Source organism: Podarcis vaucheri, assembly GCF_965113315.1.
Source record: "Podarcis vaucheri genome assembly, chromosome: 7".
NCBI lineage: Eukaryota > Metazoa > Chordata > Lepidosauria > Squamata > Lacertidae > Podarcis > Podarcis vaucheri.
The window spans coordinates 31763339-31787232 of NC_138765.1; the positions used below are offsets into that span (position 1 = coordinate 31763339).

General features: G+C 48.7%; 1 protein-coding gene and 2 long non-coding RNA genes across 7 annotated transcripts in view; 1 reads left to right on the forward strand and 2 right to left on the reverse strand.

Moving 5' to 3' along the window:
- Nucleotides 1–1867: 1867 nt before the first annotated feature.
- On the reverse strand, nt 1868–14397 carry LOC309537389. The gene is made up of 2 exons (XR_014221871.1): nt 13418–14397; nt 1868–2063 (listed from the first exon to the last, which is right to left on the reverse strand). It is a non-coding gene; the product is annotated as an uncharacterized lncRNA (long non-coding RNA).
- Nucleotides 5635–12801, reverse strand: LOC309537418. Its single transcript, XR_014221908.1, has 2 exons — nt 12278–12801; nt 5635–5913 (listed from the first exon to the last, which is right to left on the reverse strand). It is a non-coding gene; the product is annotated as an uncharacterized lncRNA (long non-coding RNA).
- Nucleotides 9829–23894, forward strand: part of TFAP2E (transcription factor AP-2 epsilon) — a 72457-nt gene continuing 58391 nt past the window's right edge. For 2 of the 5 annotated variants that reach the window (XM_082231741.1, XM_082231743.1), the window contains exons 1-2: nt 18890–19216; nt 20280–20735. In XM_082231741.1, coding sequence (XP_082087867.1) covers nt 19190–19216; nt 20280–20735 — 483 coding nt within the window. In that variant the 5' untranslated portion in view covers nt 18890–19189. Of the gene's footprint in view, nt 10729–14696; nt 14868–18889; nt 19217–20279; nt 20736–23894 lie in introns of those variants that run through there. The other 3 variants (XM_082231740.1, XM_082231742.1, XM_082231739.1) reach the window with 3 other exon arrangements.

A 23894-nucleotide genomic window follows, 5' to 3' on the forward strand; every position in this document is an offset into this window, starting at 1 on the left:
TATTCCGCCTCAGTACCAGGAAGCACCTATGGGGATGCAGTGTGTTCAGAGCCCTGGGTAGGCATTGTGATGTGGGAGTTGTGGTTCAGCTGACGGGTTCATGGGATGTTAGGTGAGGGGTAGTAGCTCTGGTGGGGGACACGTCATGCTCCAGGGGTAGTTTGGCCACCATTGGTCCTCACCGTGCTCTCAGCTCTCACCTGTAGCTCCTAGCAGGTGTCAAATGTAACAGCATCCACAGCCTGGGAACGGATTTGACTGGTCGGCTAAAGCAGGTAAGGGTAGCCAGTGGGTTTCAAACCCATTGTAAGTTAGGGACTTCCCCTGCAAACAAAGACAGACACCAGCAGATAAGAGTGGACAAGACCAATAGTCAAGTGAGTCAACGGTCAAGGAGGCAGTTTCTTCATGTGCTGTAGAGGGAACTAAGGGGCAGATTAGACTCAGCCTGGGAAGATAGTTCCTAAACCTCTGCTGCCTTGTGGGAGATCTCCAGGAGAAGAAAAGGCTAAGGAGTAAACCCTACACAAATCCAGAGTCGGTTCCCTAAGATGGTTGGGTGGCACCTTGTCCGCCACCTCCCAGCAGTTGCTTCAGCCAAGCTCTGCTTTCCTTTCTGTGGTTCTCAACTTGTGGGTCCCCAGATGTTGTTGGACTACAACTCCCATCATCCCTGAGCTCTGGCTTTGCTAGGGGTGATGGGAGTTGTAGTCCAACAACATCTGGGGACCCACAGGTTGAGAAAGGCTGCTTTAGACCACCTCAGTGAGGCTGAGGGGTGGGTGGTCTTGTTATCTGGGCAGCCCAGGACCTCCATACACACTTCCCAGGCTTGGTCACTTCAGTGCTGCTAGGACAGCGGTTTGACTACCCCTGGAGGCGCACTCTATTGTCTCTTGAGACACATGGATTCCAACAAATGGTTCAGTTGACTTCTCTGCCTTTAAGCTCTTCCTCAAGCTGGTGGATGCAGTATCACAGTGCCAGGTGCACTGGTACAACCTGGCAAAGAGCATCCTTGTTCCATGATCTTTGCCTGGAGGAGAAGAGCCATAGCTCAGGGATTAAGGACCTGCTTTGCATTCGGAACATCCCAGGTTTGAGATCCGGCTTTAAAGGATGGGATCACCTTCGCCTGAGATCTAGGAGAGCTTCTGCCTGTCAGAATAGACAATGCAGCTGGGCGGACCAGCAGAATGGCTTTATAAAGCAGCTTTTATTTTGTTCCTAAAGAAGATTCTACATGAATAACCAGCTCAAGGTGTATCTTTACTACATACCTGTTCCCATATCACTTCCTGCTCATGAGAACAGTGCTGCACACAGTCATGCCTATAATAACCTTTTTAGGCTGCCTTCTTTTCTAGGCATGCAATGTAATTTCATTTATGGGAAGGAACAACCTCTGAATCAGTTTAATGTGTAAGGCGGTGTATCGCCCTGGGGGCAGAACTGGAAAACAATTCAAGAGGCAACAAAGGCTGCTATTGCCCAGGCAAATCCCCAGCCCTACAGGAAGCCTTGGCCATCCTTTAAAGGACAACTATGGCAAGCTTGGGTGATGGAGTCATTCCACTACTTGGTAACCCTTTACTGTCCAGAACAGGTGTGGGAAGCCTGGGGAAGTCCAGTGGGTGCACAAGTTCCACATCCCTGCTTTACATTTTTGCTGTCTCGGACTGTCGTCTTTTGCCCCCCACTATGTGTCCATCTCACTGCCACAATATCAGTCAACTTTGTGGCTATGGACATTTCTGGGACTAAAGGCATTTCTCATTGACAGTATAATTCTTCTGCATCTTATTTTCTTGTTCTCTTGGGCAAGTCACCCTGGTGCTATTATCAGAGATGAGTATTTCACATGAAGTATTTTCACATGAGTAGGACAGTACTTTAATAATGAGGAGGAATAGGAAGAGCAGAGTGAGAGCAAGTAGATTAAGGAAACTTAACAGTGAAATCCAAACCAGGTCTGCTCAGAAGCAGGGATAGATGAATCTGTCAGTCTGTGGTTCTCTCATTTCTCCAGTCTTAAATTCATTTTTCCACATTTCTGCAGCAATCTGCATTAAGAAGGAAAAAAAAACTTTTTTACAATTTGTGTGCATTTCTTCTGATAAGCACATTTTTGTATTTTGACAAATACACACATTTTTGCAAGCCATGCCTGCTAATATACCGTAATGCATTTATATCCACACTTTACCCCAATGTATGCATTTTTGCACACATTGCAAAATTTGGAAACACAGCTCTCCAGTCAGGCAAAGTGCCAATTTCAAAGGAAATTGTTTTTGGAAAGTGCAAATTTGATAAGTTTGCCTTTAACTGTGAACTGAATCGAATTTCCCCCATACCCCCTATTTGGAAGTAAGTCTTGTTGAATTCTGTGGTGCTTAGTCCCAGGTTAAGGGGGGGGGGAGAAAGAGAAAGAAGAGAAAGAAAAAGAAAAGCTTTACTCTAAATAGTTGGTGCATTGTGCGGATGGGCAGTAAATAGAGAAAGAAAACACAGGGTACTTCTTAGGGTGTGCCACTAGGGGTCACTCTTATGTTAAAAAAGGGCTTGCCCTCCCTGAGGAAACAGCAATTTTTCCTCTCAAGTTCTGCTTGAGTCCATAGAGTCATGCCTGAGATTTTTCTTACCCAGCTGTACATGATGTAAATGGGCAACCTGGCTGCTCATATACTCATGCTGGGATCTATGGATAAAGGTTGGTATACTACTACTACTAATAAATTGAATTACATAAAAAAAAATTAAAAAAATGTCCAGTAGCACCTTAGCTTCTTCAGATACACTGAAACAGAAGTCACCAGACCCTTATATATAGTGGGAGGGTGGGGTGGGTTCCCCCCCCCCCGAAGGGTAGTAGGAGATGGGTGGTTGACTCAATGGGTATGGTAAACCTGTGTAGACGACTATTAACGACTGCAATTAGTCCTACAGGAAAAAGCAAGGTATAGTATGCAGATGACCAAAAATAGCTTTAGCATGTGTAATGAGACAAGAATCCAATATCTCTATTCAGACCAAGTCTCTCCATAGTTTTCAGTTTAGTAATAAGTTGTAATTCAGCAACTTCTCTTTCTAGTCTATTTCTGAAATTCTTTTGAAATAAGACAGCTGCTTTGAGATCCTGTACTGAATGTCCTGGGAGACCGAAGTGTTCTCCTGCTGGCTTCTCTGTCTTATGATTCCTGAGGTCAGATTTACCGGTATGTCCATTCATCCTTCGGCATAGGATTTGGCCTGTTTGTCCAATATAGAGAGCTGAATAATAATAATGATGATGATAATGATGTTATAGACAGCTGACACGTTTCACCAAAATCAGTACCTCCAATTCCATTCTGGACAGGCTGTGCAGAGCTTCTGCCTGAAGCTTCTTATAGCTCAGTCGGTGGAGCCTGATGCTCTTAATCTCAGGGTTGTGGGTTTGAGCCCCACGTTGGGTAAAAGATTCCTGCACTGCAGGCAGTTGGACTCGGGCTCCTCCTTCCCAACTCTATGATTCAATGATTCAAAGCAATGGTCCACCTGAGGCAGCTGTCTGATTCTCTGTAAAGCAGCTTACATGTTTACATGGACACATGCCATAATAAAAACTGGTATGGTTTTCACATGGGAAACTGCACAAGCCTTCCCAGCCACCCAGCTACATTTATGAACGCAGCCAGGAGAAGGGGGGTGGGGTGGACATCATGGCTGAGGTGGCAAAGCATTAACCCCTTTTAACACAAGACTGCCAGGGACACAGTTGCTATGGCAGATGCACTGTGGGTTGTCATAGACTCATTGGCGGAGGAAGGGGGTGCGGTTGGTGCGGTCTGCCCCAGGTGTCATCGGGGGGGGGTTGACATCGGCCCCCTGGCCCCCTGGGATGCTAGCCCAGCCCCCACAAGTGGCTAGCCCCGCCTCCGGGTGCACAGCATGTGTGCCGCTTCAGGTGCCGCAGCAGCTAGCTCCGCCTCTGCACAGACTACATGGGAAGGATTTGCTCAGTGTTGGGCATTTGGAAGATGTGCTATACAGTGGTACCTCAGGTTACATATGCTTCAGGTTACATACGCTTCAGGTTACAGACTCCGCTAACCCAGAAATAGTACCTCGGGTTAAGAACTTTGCTTCAGGGTGAGAACAGAAATCGTGTGGCAGCAGCACGGCAGCAGTGGAAGGCCCCATTAGCTAAAGTGGTGCTTTAGGTTAAGAACAGTTTCAGGGTAAGAACGGACCTCCAGAACGAATTAAGTACTTAACCCAAGGTACCACTGTATAAGCATACACAACAAATACCCAATCCTGTCTCCTATTAGAAATATGTGACTGGGCCATCCCCAAGAATGTTTGTTAAGAGTATATTTACTCTTACTCCTTAGGCCAAAAGGCTCCAAGAATGGCTTGCATGCAATTACAGTGGTACCTCGGGTTACATATGCTTCAGGTTACATAGGCTTCAGGTTACAAGACTCCGCTAACCCAGAAATATTACCTCAGGTTAAGAACTTTGCTTCAGGATGAGAACAGAAATCATGCTCCAGTGGCGCAGCAGCATTAGCTAAATAAAGTGGTGTTTCAGGTTAAGAACAGTTTCAGGTTGAGAACGGACCTCCAGAACAAATTAAGTTCTTAACCCAAGGTACCACTGTAATTCAAACAAGACAGTTTCCTGTCTGCAGACTTACAGCCTGAAGGAAATGACACAAAAGGAAAGGAGGTGGAGGGGGGGAAGCAAACTCAGGCACCAATCCTTTAAATTACCGTATTTTTTGCACCATAACACTCATTTTTTTCCTCCTATAAAGTAAGGGGAAATGTCTGTGCGTGTTATGGAGCGAATGCCTGCGGGTGGCGGGGAGATCTGCTGCAGTCGTGAGCAGAGGATCCATGGTTCCCCTTCCTTCCCTCCTCCGTGGTTACAAAGCATGGATCCACATGGATCCTCAGGATTTTTGCTTTGGGCTACTCCAAACTCACTGTCAGATCACATGTCTGTGGCCACAGCATGAACCACAAAAATCATATATCCACTATTTCGTTTAGAATATTTTTTTCCTTGTTTTCCTCCTCTAAAAACTACGTGCGTGTTATGGTCTGGTGCGTGTTATAGAGCGAAAAATACAGTACATGAGAGTTACTCTATGTATGAATGAACGACTGAAATAGAAATGGCTTTGGGAGAGGAGGAGCTAGTCTACTAGTTGAACTAATGGGATCATCCTGCTTCTCATCTTTTCCACTGCTTAAGCTTGCTAACCTGCTAGTATGTTTTGTAATACTGTATTCAGATGGAACACAACAATTGCTTTGCTGGTGCAGACCAAAGATCCTTCTAGTCCAATACTGAGTTTCTGTCAGCAAGCAATCTCTGTCAACTTACAAGTAGGACATGAAGTCGAGCGTCTCCACCCCCATCATTCTGCCCAGACACTGAGGTCCAGCTTTGAGGGCCTTCTGGCGGTTCCCTCACTGCGAGAAGCAAAGTTACAGGGAACCAGGCAGAGGGCCTTCTCGGTAGTGGCACCCGCTTTGTGGAACGCCCTCCCATCAGATGTCAAGGAAATAAGCAACTTTCTGACTTTTGGAAGACATTTGAAGGCAGCCCTGTTTAGGGAAATTTTTTATGTTTGATGATTTATTGTATTTTTAACATTTTATTGGAAGCCTCCCAGAGTGGCTGAGGAAACCCAGCCAGATGGGCAGAGTATAAATAATAAATGATGATGATGATGATGATGATGATGATGATGATGATGACGACAACGACAACGACTTCCTCCTGTTGTTCATCCCAGTTCAGCGATATCCTCCCCCTGTAGATGGAAGATCCATTGCAAGTGGGGGCAGTTGTGACAAATCAGGATGAGTAGAGAACGGTATTAGCTTTTGTTCCTTCTCATGGTCCCCCTCTGCCTTTTTAAACAAAACAAACCACATCGCTGCATCTCAGCAGCCTTTCTTTCCCCACAGAGTTGCCCCCCCCCCGCATTGTTCTGACTCTTTCCCTGTAAAAAGAGAATTGGAATCATACACAGACTACTAGATGAGCAATGGCTTTAAGAATTAGGTGGAAAATCCCTACAAAATATAGCATGTCTGATCCAATTTTAGCAAATGAAACAGATCTGGTGGAAAACAAATGCAATCCCACAGAACTTTCGGCACTGTGTCCTTGAAATTCATTTTGGGTTGTCTTTGTTAGAGACAGAGCAGGAACCGAGGAGGGAGGGAGGGAGGAATAGCTCCTCTGGTTTCACTTCTACCTTCGCCCCCCCCTTCCCTGCCTCTCCCCCGCCCTGCTTTCATTGCTCCTTTTAATGCGATATTTAATAGAAATAAATTAGAATAAACAGTCAGCCCTCAATGTCTAAAGACAGGTGGCAGAGTAATATTAAAAGAAAGGAATAAAAATTCATTTAATGAGCATTGTTAATTAAACCTGGAATTCAAAGAGGCCTGAGTTGTGGGAATTCAGAGGAAAAATGAAAATGAAGGGAACAATCGCTCCGGGCAGGAAGAGTGGAATGAAATTAAATTTAATGTGGGATTCTGTTTGTTAATGTCTATCACACATCATAGTGTATTACAGTTTAAGCTAAAGTGTTTCCCCGCTCCTAACCCTCTTCACACGCAAATGACCCCCCCTCCCATTTTTCAAGCAAGCAGATTTCTGGAATGAAGTGGACAGGCTACTATAACAGCAGCTCCTGCCCAAAAACAGAAGTCAGAGAGGCCCAGAAAGAGAGGGCTGATCTCTTGACCACACCTGAGTAATTTTTAATGGATCTTGGTTGTGTAGCAAGAGGCACTGTTTGAGGAAGGCTCCCCACTCCTAGTGTTTCAGACCACTTGCAATTATTCCTCAAAAGCATCAGTATTTCTGATCAGCTCAGTTTGACATTACAAACCAGAGCTGGAGAACCTTTGGTCCTCCAGATGCTATTAGACTTAGACTACAACTCCCATCATCCATGGCCACCAGCCATGCTGGCTGATGGGAGTCGGAGTCCAGCAACAACTGGAGGGCCAAAGATTCTCCCCACATCTGCTGTAGTGTAAAGAGAAGTCCACAAAACATGGTGGATTCTGATGCTGCTGGATTCCAACTCCCGCCACTAGGGATGGTGGAAAAATTATATTCACATTCTAAGTGGAATGTATCAAATCTGCACTTTCCAAAACAATACGAGAACCAAAACATCTATTGAAAGCTGAACTTATCAGAATTTCAGGGGAAGGATGCTTTTGGGTAGAATGTGTGTATGTTCCCATTCCACACAAGCATAGAAACAACCAGGTTCCATATGCAGTATGAAATTCCTGAGAATCTCTGCTTTTGCTCTTTTCTTTTTAAAACCATCTAGTTCTCATGGTTGCAATAATATGCTTGAGAGTGTATGGACAATGCCTGGCTAAATCTCAAAAACCACAGAGTTGATTAATTTTCCGGTGGTCAACAAGTGGCCTGTGTAGTTCCTTCTCCCTTCCTGTAATGAGCAGAAACAGAATAAATAATGTGAACTATGGATATACAGATTTATCTAATTTGCATAAGGTTGCAGAATTCAGTTTTTCTTGCTGCAGATTATTATTTTTTTAATCCCAATCAGAGTACATGTAGACTTGTAGAGGTAATCTTATAAGAGCCATGCAAATCTTAAAGTGGACTCCTCTTGAAAATCCTTAGAAAATCCTTTTGGTTATACTTTCCTTAATAGGCTTCCATCATCTTCCCGTTGCTCCCCAAACACTTTGGCACGCCAAAGTGGGGAGTGGGGTTTGTGGTTTGCTTAATCTCCTCCAATAACACAGTTTTCATCCACAAGCGCAGGGAATTTTGCCACTTCCATTGGAGTCTGTATCCCACGGATACCACTACCACTGTACCACTACCACCGAAGCACAGGCGCAAGATGAAAAGGTGGGAGGAAAGGGAACAGGTGAGAATGATGACCAATGGGAAACACCTGGTAAAGATGGCATGCAAACATTGTGATGGAGCTGGGAATCTAACAAATACTTATTATTACTAGTATTATATTTATATTATTGTGCCAATATAGCTTGTGGGGGGTAGCATACAATCCTAGTAGCTGCCTGCATTTGCTATTCCTAGTCTGGTCCATTGAGCTGCCTGGGCACTGTAACAGCCAGCATTTAGCTGGTCATAAGGGGGAGCAAATGTTTGATCTAGCCCCACTCCCAGCTTCTTCCTATCAATGATATTGAAGTTTAGCAACCCAGCTTATCTAATTTAGGTCATAGAGAGAGAGAGAAACGGTGTGGCGCAGTTCTTAGAGTGTCAGAACAGTGCTGCAACAGACTAGCATTGCCTACATCTCTGGAAGAGACAAGAGTGTTTCTGAGCATGCTCACAGTACCTGCCACTGAGGCTGTGCACACATTTACCATTTATTCCACTGCCAGTGCTCTGTTTGATTGCCAGCTACCATCCCTAAGTATTCCTGTAGTTTCTTGACGATTGCTGCTGATGGGTCATATACCGCCCCTCAGACCAGCTTCTGGCACAGTTAAGATGAGGTGTGTACATTTCTGGCAGCTGTTGCACATGGGCTGATCACAGCTTCACTGAACAGAAGTTTGGTGCAGGAAAACAAAGCAAGTACAGTACAGTGGTACCTCTGGTTAAGAACTTAATTCATTTCAGAGGTCCATTCTTAACCTGAAACTGTTCTTAACCTGAAGCACCACTTTAGCTAATGGGGCCTCCCGCTGCCGCCGTGCGATTTCTGTTCTCATCCTGAAGCAAAGTTCTTAACCCAAGGTACTATTTCTGGGTTAGCGGAGTCTGTAACCTGAAGTGTCTGTAACCCGATGTACCACTGTAGTGTGTATAGGAGCCAACTCCTAGGGTCTGAGGTCACTTCAGCCCCCCCCCCACCATAAAATACTTGAGGGGGCCATCCCTGGTGGTGCACATCAGATGAAGACAGTCTCTGCTCCCTCTCTTGTGTTTACAGTCAATTGAAAATGCAAGTTGAACTGCTGGAGGTGTGCACATAGCCTGAGTCATCCACAGGTAGCTCAGTTTGTAGAGTGTGAGACTCTTAATCACGAGGTCGTGGGTTTGAGCCCTACATTTTTAGGGATGCAACACTGGGCAAAAGATTCCTTACATTGCAGGGGGTTGGACTAGATGATCCTCGCGTGGTCCCTTCCAACTCTACCATTTATGATTCTGTGCCTGGAATTTGTAGGCAGGGCTAAGAAGTTAGTGGGTGTGTCTTCCGGACCATTCAGAGTCAACTCTGCTTCCCTAGTGAGGGCTGTTCTCTAAGCAACCACTATAGCAGAGATGGGGAAGCCACAGGCAGGGAGCGGAGAGCCAAGCCTCTCTAACCCTCAGGACTCTGCGGAGGCCACACCAGCTACAGAACCACATCCCTCCCCAGTCCTGCCTTGCACGCTCCTTGATTCCTTGCTGCAATGTGTCCTTGGAGCTTGTGATACATCTTGCGCATTTACCCCTGGAGTGTGAACATAACCAGCCTTCTATACAAACATGAAAGGAGCAGAGGGGAAGGCTTTATGTTCGGTGGGTGGGGAGGAACAAAACCTCAGTTAGTTATTTTTATTTATTTACTTGAATTAGGAAGGACAGCCAGTGGCGTAGCGTGGGTTGTCAGCACCCGGGGCAAGGCAAGTAATTTGCGCCCCCTAACCCGTGGATTTGCGCCCCCTAACCCTAACCCCCAGATGTTGCGCCTGGTGCAGCCGGGCCCCCCCCCTGCACCCCCACGCTACGCCACTGAGGACAGCTGCCCCCCTTGGCTACCCCCATGGGGCTTTCAACGGCTACCAGCCATGCATAGGGACTCTGCTCTACCTCCACAGCAATGGTTCTGAATACCAGTTGCTGGAAACCACAGAAGGGGAGAGAGGCTCTTGTGTTCGAATCCTGCTTGAGTGGTTCCCACAGGCGACTGTTCAGCCACTGTGAGAACAGGACGCTGGATTGGACGGGCCATAGGCCTGATCCAGCAACTCTTCTTATACTCTTAGGGAACTCGCATGTCTTGCTCTGCTCGTTTTTGCACAAGGCCCCTGGAAGGCACCTAAACCCACCTAAGCCGACCCCCACCCCCAGACATCTACTCCTGGCCTCTTGGCTTCCTCTTGGCTTTGTTAGGGTTTGTTTTCAACTTCCACAGCAGCAGCAGCAGCAGCAGCAGCAGCCAAGAGAAAGGGTGGTGTAAGTAGATCGAGAAGTCTGGATTGCACGATCGCCACCAAGGCCGACCCGTCTCTCTGCTCCTTGCAGCCAGAAATCTCTCTCGCAAGTGTTGCTCCGAATTTGGGGAGGGGGCGGCTGGCTGGGCTGGAAGAGCAAATATCCCCCCGCAGCACCCAGGAAGAAGGGCTTAAGAAGAAGAGGCCTCCGAGGTGCCAGAGCAGCTGCCGCCCCCTCGGGGTTCCGCGCAGCCTCTTGGACTCTGAGCGTCTTTCGTGGGGGGCTGCTCCGAATCGCCTCCAAGGTGCAACTTTCCTGGCCACTCAGACACACACGCAGAGAGAGGGAGAGAGAGAGGGAGAGGGAGGGAGAGAGGCTCGCCTGAATCTCACAGGAGTGGCAAGACGGAAGGAAGGAGGCAGAGGAGAGCTGGGCTTGGGGGTGTCCCGTCTCCAACGCTTTGCGCTTCGCACCTTTGCACCGCAGGGATGCATTGGAAGTCGGGCAACATCAAAGAGGAGCGCTACTACCTGCAGGTAAGCAAGCAGGACGCATCCTGGCTGGGTGCAAAGCCCCCCTTGCCTAGCTCAGCAGCCACGCTAGCTGGAATCCGGTGCGCGTGCTTCCTCGGAAGTAAAGCGCCGCTGCACGCAAGTCGGCTTTGTATCCGTGCAAACCTGCAGCAGACGATCGGGGCTGTTAAGACTGGCGGTTTTCGTTCTTTTTGGAGCGGAGCTCTCATTTAACGCTCGCTTTCCTCCCTGGGTTTTCGCTTGGGAGTCAGCTCCACGTATGTTCGCGGGGGTTATTTCCACGTAAGGATGCCAACGCGCAGGCACGATCCCTCGGGAGTAAATTCCCTTGAGGTCAAACGGACTTACTTCCGAGGAAACAGGCTCGGGTTGCTGCTCCAGATCCTCTACACGATTCCTCGGAAATAAGTCCACTGAGCTCAAGGGGACTTTCTCACAAGCAAGTGGGCATAAGATGAAGGATGGAGGCCCGGTAACCTGCCATGGACTTACTCGAGAGTCACTGGCGCTTAAATTTAAGTGAGCCTAAAGCATCGAGGGAGATATTGAATAGAGTTACAAAAAAATGTATTGTATTTATTCGGAATTAATGCAAGTTGCTAAAACAGTGTTTTATTTTTATTTGCCTAATTAAAGTATTCCCATTAAACTAATAAGGCAGCTGGTGTGCGTGGCGCTGTAAGTTGCCCAGTGGTGCCGGGCCAAACTCTCTCCGCTTCAGCCCCGCATCTGTAACATGGGCATCATAATATTTGCAGGGCTAAGATGGTGAGATGGTGCGCGGGAAGTATTCGGGACGCTGGAGCTGAACCATGGAAATGCTGCAGCTATCAGAGGCAAAACGGCGTCCCTTTCAAGGCCTCGATCCAGCACAAGTTAGGCACCAGCTCCACGGAGGGAACTCAATGGAAGGCATCTAGGGAAGAGCCCACGTCTCCCAGTGAGATCAGTGGAGCTCCCTCAGAAGTCCAGTGCCTTGTCTGGATCCTGCCTTTTACTCTAGAGGAATCCCTTGCACGTCAACTAGGAGCAAGTTCAAGGATGTGAAAGCGAACCGGATGAGGACCCCTGAACTTTACTTTGCCTCCGGCGGTTCTTTTAAGACCTCTTAAGTCTCTTCCTTTTCGATATTTCACCTAAAAGCAACCGACTTCAATCAGGGCAGGATCCGTTGCCTCCTGACGGCCAACAACCGTCCGGATCGGTTCCCCACCCCCCCACCCCACGCCCCGGTCATCCGAATTGTGAGTTCCTATGCAAAAAACGTTCCCCCGCTGGTTGTCTAGAGGGGTGTCGTTGTTCTTCTCGATATTAGTGGCCTCGTGACGCTGATTTGCCGGCAGAGCGAACCATTAATAATAATAAAAAGACTATAGATTCTCTGTCGTGGCAGTCATCACCATTAAAGCAATAGTCAAACGGCACATAAAATTAAAAAAAAATAAAAATCGAAAAATATTCCCCATACTGAAAAACCCTGATCGAAATCCTAAAAGAATGCATTGTATTTTTATTTATTATTTTTTAGTTTAGTGTTTATTTAAAGTTGTACCTCTCCATTTAGCTTCCTTAAGGCTCCGAAGGCAGCACCGGCTCCTGGAACAAATATGGTTTTGTTTGTTTATTGCCGTTTCTTATCATTATTGGCCACGATCCAGCCAAAGTCCGGCTTCCTTTCCCCCATCCTGATCCTATCTTTGCTTACTTGGAAATAATTCCCTCCTGTGCTGAGTGCGTCCTAGTCCCAGGTAAGTATGCCTAAAATTGCAGCCTTTGAACCACGTTGGTTTGCAGGCACGTGCTTAAAATTCTCCGGGCGAAATTCATGGGGCCTGGGGCCTGATCCTGGCCCCGTGCACGAAAGCGAAAATCCCTGGGGGCTGCCACATTTTCTAAGCAAGTTTGCTGAGCATTGCACCTTAGCTAGGAGTGTTTCTAAATTTGACTGGAGCCTGTGGTGGTGGTGGTGGTTGTTATTTCTTCTCCCCTCCCCCCTTGAAGGCTCTCCCCCTGTATCCCCCTCCCTTCCCCTGCACCTGCCCCTTTCTCTCCCCCACCCCCCCTCGCCCAAATAAAAGGAACCAGCTGTAAGAAATGCCACGCGACCATGTCCTAAGGCTTCGCAGTGATTTATTGAAACGGTCTCTAAGAGATTCAGAAGCCACATCAAATGAATGAAGCCCACTTTAAGTGGCGGGAGTGGCACTGGCAGAGGAAGAAGCGGGGAGGGTGTGTATTATGTTCCTGCTGCGGGAGCCGCTTGCTGTGTTTTTCTGTTTCTTTTTCCCGCCTCCCCCCTTTTAAAGATACAAATAGGTCTCTCCACTGAGTATGCGTGGGCGCAATTCAATCCACAGTGAAGCACGGGTTCAGCCCGATCCTGTACATTATTGCCAGGAAGTCGATATTAGATTATGCGCCTGCGGCCCCAGGGATATTCATTCTCTCTCTCTCTCTCTCTCTCTCTCTCTCACACACACACACACACACACACACACACACACACACAGAGAGAGAGAGAGACAGACAGACAGACAGACAGACAGACAGACAGATGATTTTTTGCAAACCGCTTGGGTCTCCTCCCGCCACAAATAAGCGGTATATAAATCTTATCAAATAAATATATTTTGCAAATAAATAAATAACAGCAACCAAGGAGGAAGTTTCCTTCCCTTTGCACAGGACTTACTTCCAAGAAAGCGCGCAGGCGCTGCAAGGCGACCCCCTTTCGCTCTGCTGCAGTTCCTTCGACGTGCAAAGACTCGCTCGCCTAGACAGCAGAATCTTCCCCGCGCTGTCCTGAGCAGGGCCAGGGCTCTCCCTCCCTAGTCAGAAGCAAATCTTCGCATGGGTTCAACCGGAGGCTTACTCCCAAGGAAACCTGTCTCGCCAGCCACCGCTTCTCCCACCATGAAATGGTTGAGATTTCAAAGCGGTCTCCTTGGGATGGATCGTGTCCAGAGAAGTTTCGGAGCGAGCGAGTCTTCGCAGAGACATGAAGAGAACTGCGCGCCCCATTTCCCTTTTGAAAAGTTGCTTTTCCCTGTCCGGCTTTAGGACGAGCCAGTCATTGCTCTGTCCACGCTGGTGGCGAAAAACAGATCCGCAAATATAAGCTGATCCTAAAATGCTATCCTTCCAACCCAGCTTGTCTTCGCAGACCTGAATAAAAAGCGAGTATCAGTCCAGTCTTCCTCCTCCACACGGCCTGGTTATGCTCTCCTCTTTTCCTCTTTGAACTTCCAAATAAACAGTGGCAGTCCTTGCCTTCAGGTATTGTGTCCATTATGACTTTTTAGAGCTTTTGGCAAACCCATCCCTAGATGCCCCGCTTCTTCTTTCTCCGTTCCAGCTGAAAGGGAGGCGGGTGGAGTCGACTTCAGGTCTTTTGGGATTGCTTCCAACTGTCCACAAATCCCGGGGTCCTCTTCACTTCGTTTTTGAAGGAAAGAAAAAAAAGAAAGAAAGAGAGACAGAGAGGATATTGTAAATCTTGGGGGAAAGTTCAGAAAAGGGGTGGGGAAGAAAAGTCCAAAGGGCTGGAACACCGAGGAAAGACTTGCGTTTCAGACCGTCACGTTTGCAGCTTTTTCGTTTAGTGGAAAGAAACGGGTGAGTCAACAGCGCCAACTTTTAAGCGTGGTTGCCAAGAAGCAAGTCCTGCTATGTTCAATGAGGCTTAGTCCCAGGGTAGTCTGCACATACTTAACTTGAGAAGCTCTGACTTCCAAGGACTGTTCAGCTATGATAGCTCAATGGAACCTGCATGTACAGGACCAGTATACCTCTGAATGTCGGAGGCTGCTGGGGCAAAACGACAAGGAAGGCCACGACTTCCCATCACCTCCTTTGTGCACTCACCATATCGCACATTAAAAGCATACATCTCAAAATTATCCTGGGAAATGTAGTTTAAGGGTGCTCTGTGGGGAGCAAACTATAGTTCCCATGATTCTTTGTGAGGGGACAGGGAGGTGCTTCACATGTATGGTGCGCGTGTGCCAGGAACGAGCCGCTCTTGTAAGGTCCTTGCTTTTCCACTCAGTGGGTCTTTGGTCTCATCCTGCGAAGGTGGTTCTTGTGGAGAAAGGCTTGTTCGCCTTTCACGGGTGCTCGTACTTTTCAATGCGTGTGTTGAGGTATGTAAAGACTTGGTGCTGAAGGAGACTAACTTTCTGCGCCTCTTGGAGGCACCTATGGGTGCCTGGGCGGCCAGGCAGCAGGGCGTGTGTTGATGGGGAGACTAAACGGAGGGCGAGGTGGATGGACACATCACTCAGCTTATAGATGGGTAGGTAAACAAATTTTGCGCACATCAGAACGGGATCTTGTTGCACGGAAAAGGAGACAGATGGTAGCGAGGGGGGGCCTCTGAAGCGCCAGGTCGCCGAGTTGGATATTTGCTTGTATATTTCAGTTTCCTTCTGAATATAGCTTAATGTTGGCTCTCCCCCCCTCGCGCCCCTCTATAATGCCTATAACACGCTCATTCCTACATAGACATACATAGTTTTTCTGGACAGAGGAGACACGTTTGTATCTCTTTGAAGTACCGGTACATGTGAAGAGGGATCCCATTCACCTTTACTCATTGGTAAGCTCCTCTATCTTCGGTGGTGTTTTACTCAGGAGCGAGTGTGAGCTGGGGCGCTCGCCTCTTGGCCACGCTGTATTAGGCCGGCTGTTAACCAGCGAATTACGCATGCGTTCAGCTCCATACGCAGCGTGTTCGCACGTTACACAGAACACAGGTACAAGCTGTCTCTACCCGTGTGCAGTCGCTTGTGTGAAATTGTACATTTGCACACTTAGCTATAAGGCACACAGACTGTTCATGACACTTCTTGAACGCACCGGTACACAGATTGCGCAGTCCTAAAACGTTAATCGTGGGCGTCCCTCGTGCGGGTGTGTGCGTACAAAAACACGTTTGTATCTAGCTGAAGCGTCATAGATTCTACAGCGGGTGGGATGTCCCCAAGGGTTCTGGGATTCGGGCCCCAGCTGCTTTGTGCGGAGATAATTTCTGCATGCTGCGATACGTCTTTGGTACTAGTGATATTTCAGGCAGACACTCTTAACCAGCGCGCGGGGAAATGCTCTGTTTGCTAGTTGGCCTTTCCCAGGTATTTGCAAGATTGAAAAATGAGCTGGCCAATCATGCCACCTGCAACAGAAGGCGGGGATCTACTGGGACTCCCTCCTGTTTTCTTTTGGTCCTTAAGAAATAATAATCGTGGCCTTCCCCCAGATTTGGCCTCGGGAACTAAGGACGACCTTCGCCAGCGTGGCGGCCTCCAGGTATTTTGGACTACAATTCACACCAGCAGGGGCGTAGCCGGGGTTTATGTGTGGTGGGGCAGGCTTCATATTAAGGGGAGCAGAACCTCAGTTAGTTAAGTTTTTTTTTATTGATTTACTTGATTTGGGGAGGGGGTAGCTGCCCCTCTTTCCCCCTTGGCTACGCCCATGCCCATCAGCCCCAGCCAACATCTGGAGGGCGCCCGGCTGGCGAAGGTCGTCCAGGGAACTGCGCTTCCAATGTTATTCTAGCATCGATTTTGTTCTTGCGGTCAGAAATGTAAGCACCGTTTCTTAACTCTCTGGATGGGCAGCTTTTCAAAACAACCTGCCTTTGTATATATGACAAACACAGGGACAAGATCCGGACTCAGTGAAGAGAATTCTTAAGGCTGCAATCCAGCGCACACTCACTGGGGAGCAAGTGCCACTGAATTCAATGGGACTTCCTTCTGAGTGAAGACGTTGCACTGTAAGGGTGCCGTCCTGCGGGCACAGATTCCAGAGGCAAACCCTACAGCGCTTAAAGTGTCACAGTCGCTTTTTGTATTAATGTGCAAAGACTTCAGTCCCCCCCCCCCTTAACTGCCCCCTGGAAGTCGATGAGACTACAAGGCCTGCACACATTTGACCTGAGCCCTAAGACGTTCCCTTAACTCAGTCCTTGCTAGGACCTAGATAACTGATCTGCCTTTGGGCGAATTGCTGCACTTCAAACCACAACCCCCACCCCACCCCCCACCCTAATCCTCCCCCTCACCCCTTTCCTTCGCACCCACCTGAATAAAAAAACGATGTTAAAATTCATTTCCGAAAGTGAGAGGACGGGGGGACGAGGCGCGCCCTTAGGATTAAACCCATCACAATCCTATAGCAGGCGCGTCTCAATATCCAAAGTGGGGCCTTGAGTTGCGTGTGTATGGGTCGTTTCCCCGGGGGCTGACCCCGTGGGATTTACTTCCAAGGAAACTTGCTGCAAGGCTCCGATGCCAAATACCCCCAGCAGCGCCAGCCCTTGCTTAATAATCACACTGAACTCACCGGATAGCGCGCTTGAGTCTGCGGGACTGAATCCCAGGACTGAAAACGCGCCACGTGAAAAACTGTGGCCTTGGCTCCCACGTGCAATGCGATTAAAACGGCGACGAGAGTTAATTTTTCAAACTTTTGACTGCGGGGGGACTACTGCGAAAGGGAATATGGCCTGATTAAAACACACCCACCCACCCAAGAGCAGCAGCTTCAGGATGAATCAAAAGTGGAGGCTAGCTCCCTTCTCTCTCCTCGGGATGCCGTTTATCCATCGTCCTTCGTTTTTTAAGAAGGAGCCAACCTTCCTTAAATAAATAAATAAAAGCCCCAACTCCCCCCTCCTACTACGCGTCCTAAACTGGAGCGCTTTTCCAAGCGCAGCAAAGCCCTTGTCCATTTCAGCAGCCGCGGAAGTCGCGCTTCGCTTGAGAGTCTCTGCGAGCTAGCTGGGCGGATCGATGTTTTTCCATCGCTGCGGGGCCTTCGCTTTCCTTGCTGTCTTTGATACGGAAGAAGCAGCAGGAAGGGAGCGGGGAGGTGGGGGCAGAATTATCACCTTGTTGGGCCTAATAAAATTAAAGCTAAGAGCGGCGCGGAGAAAGCCGCCGCTCTCCCCACCCGTCCACCAACAGCCAGGAAAGAGAGTCTTGGGGACGTCGCTCTTCTGTCCTGCGCGTTCCCATGGTCCACCCGGGACACAGCAGGCACTAGTGGGGCTCGGGTCCTTCTCTCCCATCCACCCCGCTCTTTCACAAATTTAAGTCGCTCTTTTGAAGTTTAAGGAGTAATCGCCAAAACCAAATCTACCCCCCCCCTACAAACGCAGAAGAGGATTTGAAGTTGTAGCCAACCAAATATACTCAGAGGACAGCCACCGAAATTAATGGACCTAACTTAGTGATGCTCATTGATTTCAATGGGACCACTCTGGATAGGATACAACCCGCAGTATTGTCATTAAAAAGTCAATAATAATATAAAATGCCCCTTCTCCTCGAGGATGAAACATTGGCCATTTGTGAAAGCGGCACTTTTACACATCCAGTTGTTTTAGGTTGCATGAAGTGGGATTAGAAGGGATGTGTAGCGAGAACAGGCCGGTATTGAAGTTTCACCTTTTATTAAATATGAATCTCTTCCCCCCCCCCCATGGAGGTGGGAATAAAAGTTAAGAACAACAATCAAAGCAGAGTTTGAATTTCTGGCCAACAGTTGTGCCCCAGAGATAGGCAGATTTACTAGCAGGGCAAGCCTATACAAGTCTACTCGGAAGCAAGCACCACTGAGCTCCATGGGGCATGCTCTCAAGGAAGACTGTGCATAGGATTGCTGCTTTAAGTGATAATTAACTTAGCTTTACTGCTAAGGGATACGCTGCAACCCTAAAACTACTCGCCCGGAAGATGCGTCCTGAATCAAAGTCTGTTTAGTGAGATTTAGTGAATAATTATGCCTAGGAATACAGCCCTGCCCCTCGATCCTATGTCTGTTACACTCTGAATTAAACCCCACTATATTCAGTATGGATCTATGTGCGGGTAGGATCGCAGCCCGATCCTAAAATGATTCCTCGGAGATAAATCTACACTCTGTTCAGAGGGGCTTATTCCTCCGCAAGCTCCCTGCTACTTATTACCTAGTCACCACATTTGGGATGCCATGCGCTGGGTCTCTCTTCCTCCGCGACCCCGCGCGTTCAGACGCCGTTTTGAAGTCGCTGCGGAAGCCGAATCTATCCACGAAACACCCAAGGCGACGGCCGTGCGCTCTGTCTCTTTAACGCGCGCTCCCGGCGCTCTGGGCGCGCTCCCGCCTCTATAACTGGAGTCCATGGAGTTGCATTGGGCTCAGAGGGAGCAAGAACTCGGGAGCATAGGCTGTTAAAGGGAAAGGCTCGCGGGGAAAGAAGCAGCCACCATCCCACCGCGCCGCTCGCTGGGCTACCGGCGGCGAAGGCCATCCATGGCAGCGCAGATCCCCACTAGATTTTGACGGATTCTTTCGCCAGGGTTGGGGGCTGCTTTCGTCGTTGTTATTCTCATCCACCTCCAACAACAAACACCCCCCCCCCCGTTTCGGGGCATTTTCCTAGAAGATTTTCGTTGTTGCTTTTTTGGCTGCTGTCCAGATGTTGGTTCACACATATTCCGCCATGGTGAGTTGGACTTTGTGTGTGTGCGCGCATTTGCGGGGGGGGGGGAGCCGGACGGGGGACGGTGGGAAGGAGGGAAAAGAGGAGAAAATACGCTTTCCGCTTTCTCTATCAAGCTCATTCGAAGAGAAAGTTAATTGAAGGAACCCTATACCTCCAAATTAAGAGAGATTTCACCCTTTAATGTTGGCCAGATGTCAGGGCTCCGCAGCGTCCCCAGTTGATGGTTTAATTCTTTCCTTTGGAGGATTGGGAGGAGGGGGACACACCGAGGCGGCGGAGTCGATTACAAAAGCAGGGGGAGAGAGGAGGAGAAGCCGAGGAGACCTTTCCGACGTGCTGCTTCTGGTAGTTTGCAGCTAGCAAATAAAAGACCCGCTGTCTATGGAGAGAAGGCTTTTTAAAAATTAGTATTGTTTATGCAACGGCTGCGCATTGTTGGTTCTCTTCCCCCTCCCCGTTCGGATTTCAGTATTTTTCTCCTTGCTGAAAGCAAAACGAGATGCGGGAGGAAAGGGGTTCAGTTGCTGTTGGGGGGGGGGAGATTACAGTAAACAAAGCGAGGTCGATCTCCCCAGTCGGGCACCTTCAACAAACTCTCGTGCTTTTGCTGTGTCTTGGGTGCTTCCCCCCTCACAGTTTAAAAAGTTAAGTTTGTTTCTAAGCGGAAAAGTCCGGCCAGCTGCAAAGAGGAGATTGTTAAGTGGTGGTTCCCCCCCATCGCCGTCGAATGCCCAAAGCGGTGCGCTTTTTGTCGTTTTGGCGCAGAGGCTGCTCGGCTTGCCCTGGGGTTGCGGAGAGAAGGCGAGGAGGAGGGCTCGGCTGGCCGGAGATGCGCTTTGCCTGCGGCTCAGGTGTTTCTGAGGCAGGGGGCCCTCGGGGAACTGCGATCTTAGGCCCGGTAACGCGCCCTTCTTCCCTGGCGACGCTGCGTCCCCGGAGGAGCCGTGCGCTCCCGGCAAAGAGGGAGGGCAGGAGGAACAGAGTCCCCGGCAGCGTGGCTCTCTCCAGTGACCATTTCTTTCTTTCTTTCTTCCCTTCTTCCTTCCTCTGCTCGCGTGTCTAGGACCGCTCGGATGGGCTGAACGGGAGCTCCACCGGAGGCCGCCTCTCCCAGCTGTCGTCGCTCAACCAGGCGGCGGCGTACTCGTCTGCTCCCCCTCTGTGCCACACGCCGGCCTCGGACTTCCAGCCGCCTTACTTCCCGCCGCCTTACCCGCAGCCGCCGCTGCCCTACTCACAGAGCCAGGAGACCGGCTACCCGCACCTGGGCGACCCCTACACCGCCATCAACCCCATCCACCAGCACCAGCAGAGCAGCTGGCACTCCCAGCGGGCGCGCCAAGAGGAAGCGGCCGCCGGCCTCCTCTCGCAGACGCACCGCGCGCTCGGCCTGGACCCGCGCAGGGACTACCCCGGCGTGCCGCGCTTGCTCCACGGCCTGGCCGACGGGGCGCACGCCCTGAGCGACGGGCCGCTGGGACTGCACGCCCTGGGCCACCACAGCATTGAGGACATCCAGGTAGGCACGCGGCTGGCTCGGGCGGCTCCTCAAAGGGGGAATATCCGGGAAGGGAAGGAAAATTCGGGTCCTGGTGGCGGGCGCTGTAGTCTAGGGGCGCGCAGTAAAAGAGAAAGTGGCAACCACCTGGGGGGGGGGGGCTTTCAAGCCCCTTCTCCAGCAAATATTGCGGGCTGCTCGGAGCCTGTCGGTTGACGCAGAAAAAAGTCCCACCGAGTTCAATGGGAATCTAGCGTGTGTGCCCCATGGGAATCTAGCGTGTGTGTCTGTTTCCGTCGGTGGTTGGCCTGCCACTGATTTGGGAAGCCCCCTGAGAGAAAGGCAGAAGAAAGGGATGGGGTACAAGCAGCGGAGCCTCCCACTCTTCGTCCCACTGTTCAGGCCCGCCGTCCCGTCCCCGCGCCTATCGACGTAGAATTTCGATGAAACCTATTTCGAGTGAAAAGAAACAAACGCCTCTCCTCTGCTGAGACTTTCCCGAGACGACCCTCTCCAACCGCCGGGAATTGTAAAACGGTGGCGAATATATCAAACAAGGGTTTGATGTCAGCTTTAAACTTTACTTGCCTCATAGGCGATCCCCTTCTTCTCTCCACCCCCTCTAAAAATAATAATCGTAATACATTGCCCATTTTTCCCTCCCCAAATCACTGCCTGCTTCAAGAGAGGCTGCGCGTCTTTCACAATTCCTTTCTTTGAAAGCCATTTTACTAAATACCCCAAATCGTTACTGTTTTTAAAAGATGCAAGCTTCAGTCCTGTCTTTACGCACAACCTGATCAGATGCGTTTTATTTATTTTAAAATGAAGTGATGGGACGTATATTTCCAACACTTTCCAGTAAGAAAACGGCGCTAGTAACTGTAGTTGACGAAGATGAAAACTAAACACGGGGGCGGGGGGGACACAGAGGGGAAAAAATGCCTCCCCAATGCTGAAGCTCTACCGGGGAGTAAGTTCTACTGAAATCGGTGGGACTTACTTCCAATGAGATAATGGTCAGGATTTGTTAGCTTTGCGCGACTGGGCAGTTTTTCAGAATATTCGACCCTCCTTCTTCCCTGGGAAAAATGGTTTCGCTCTTCTAGAGTCAAACCCAGAAGCCTCTTGTTGGCCATCGCGAATCCTTCGCTTGCTTTATCTGATTTTCTTTCTTTCTTTCCGCCCGTCCTACCTTCGGATCTAAAACGGCCCAGAATCGTTGAAACGGCTAACAAACAAAAGGTCTTGATCCTGTTTCAAGCAGAACACACCGCTGCAAAAACAACACAACACAAAACAAAAAATACCGTTTCGGATTAGGCTGGACGGGACACATTAGACCTGAGGGAAGCGTAGAAAAGGGGAATCCCGTTTTGGATCACGCACGATCCCTGCTTCAAGAAGTGCCTTGAATTATTTTAGTCCTTTCCACCCATATTTGCCCATCCCCAACCAGCCTGGCCATGTTTGCTCCCAAGTAAGGGACTTTGGCTGCGATCCTAACCATGTCTGCTCCGAAGTCATGCTGAATTCAGTGGGGTTTACTCGTAGGTAAGTGGGGTTAGGATTGCAGACTCAGGGTTTTTCCTTACTTTGCATTGCTGCTCCTTCAGACCTAACAAAGGACTCGATCTCTAGCCGGAGTTGTTTTGCATCCCGTGGATTTCCATAGGAGGTTTAAGTAAAAACTTGCTTTTGTTTTTCACTCTCTCCCGTTGAATTCAACTGGATTTTAAAACGCTTAATTCCGAATGGCTCACCTCCAACAATAAGAATCTGCCCCCTGCATTTTTAAAATACGTTTAAGGCTGAGAAGTTACTAAGGAAGGAATCTTATTGAACTCGGTGGCACCTGCTTCTGAGTAATCCTGTGCAGGATCGCGCTATTCCTGCGTATTCGTGTGTGTGGACCTGAGGTCTTTTGCTGCTGCTGGTAAATTTGGTTGTCTCCGACTAACTTATACCTAGAGTAGACGCATTTAAATCAATGGAGCGAAGTTAGTCATGCCCATTCATTTCAATGGCTCTAAAGCGGTACACAGCCCGTAGCTCCCTGATTTATTTATATATTTTTTTAAAAAATAAGTGAAACGCTTAAAAATAATGATGGACTTTCCCCGATCATTTGGTCGTTTTTGTCATTCTTACTTTCAACAATCTTTCCTCCCCGGGGCATTTTGCCATCTTTTTGTTGGCTACCGACTGAGTCTCTCAAAACTATTTGCAAGGAGAGATGACAGTCAAGGACCCGGGCCATTTTGGGCACATATCTACAGGCGGGGGTGGAGTTGCTGGCTTAATCGAGGACTTTCTCTGCTAGCAACCAGTTTGAACAACTTGTCCAGAACCAAAAATAGGAAAATGACATTGTGGGGTGGCTTCTTAGTAAACCCAAACAAAAAACCTTTTAGGTTTAAAAACCAAACAAACAAAAGCCATAATTGCCGTACTGATGTCTCGAAGCAATCACTTTCTGAGTTTTGAAACATACTCAGAAAGTGCAAGGAAGGGAACTCCCAGTAATAGTTAGCTAGAAGTAAGATGCGGAGAGGGAGCCCCTACTCGGGTTTTTGTTTTCCTCCTGAACACAGCAGTAATTTGGCTCCTGGTTCCAGCAAAAAAATAAATAAGCAAATACAATTCAAATGCTCATAGTTACTCCTGAATTCAAGTTTATTCAAATAAGGGCTTGCGCCAAAGCTTGAATCGCAGGCTTGGGTCCCAGATGTTTCCACGGGAGCTAAACAGTTGCATAAATCTCTCCCAATAGGGGCTTAATGGGGGCTCAATGGGGTTTAGAAGTGTTTGCCTTTAGCTGAATTATGCCATGTATCTTGAAAGAGCAGTCCTGGATTCTCTTGAGGTTTCTTTCCCTCTAGAAACATGGCCTTCTTGGTGTGTGTGTGTTTGTTTGTTTTGCTTGCTTTTGAGTAATAAAAGGGGAAGGGCCTGCCAGGGTTTTGGTTTTTTTCTTTCCTTCTCTCTCCCTCTGAATTATGGAATAAAGTTTCTCAAAATATGAAAAAGTTCTTTAACGATTCCAATGCCTCTTTAAAACTCCTGTTTGAGAGAGATGTTGTAAGGAGATAGTTTCGTTTCCTCTTACAGATTTTTTTTTTTAAAAACCCATGTTTAATTTCTCTAGGAAACCCCTATATTTGATGGAGATGTGGGTTG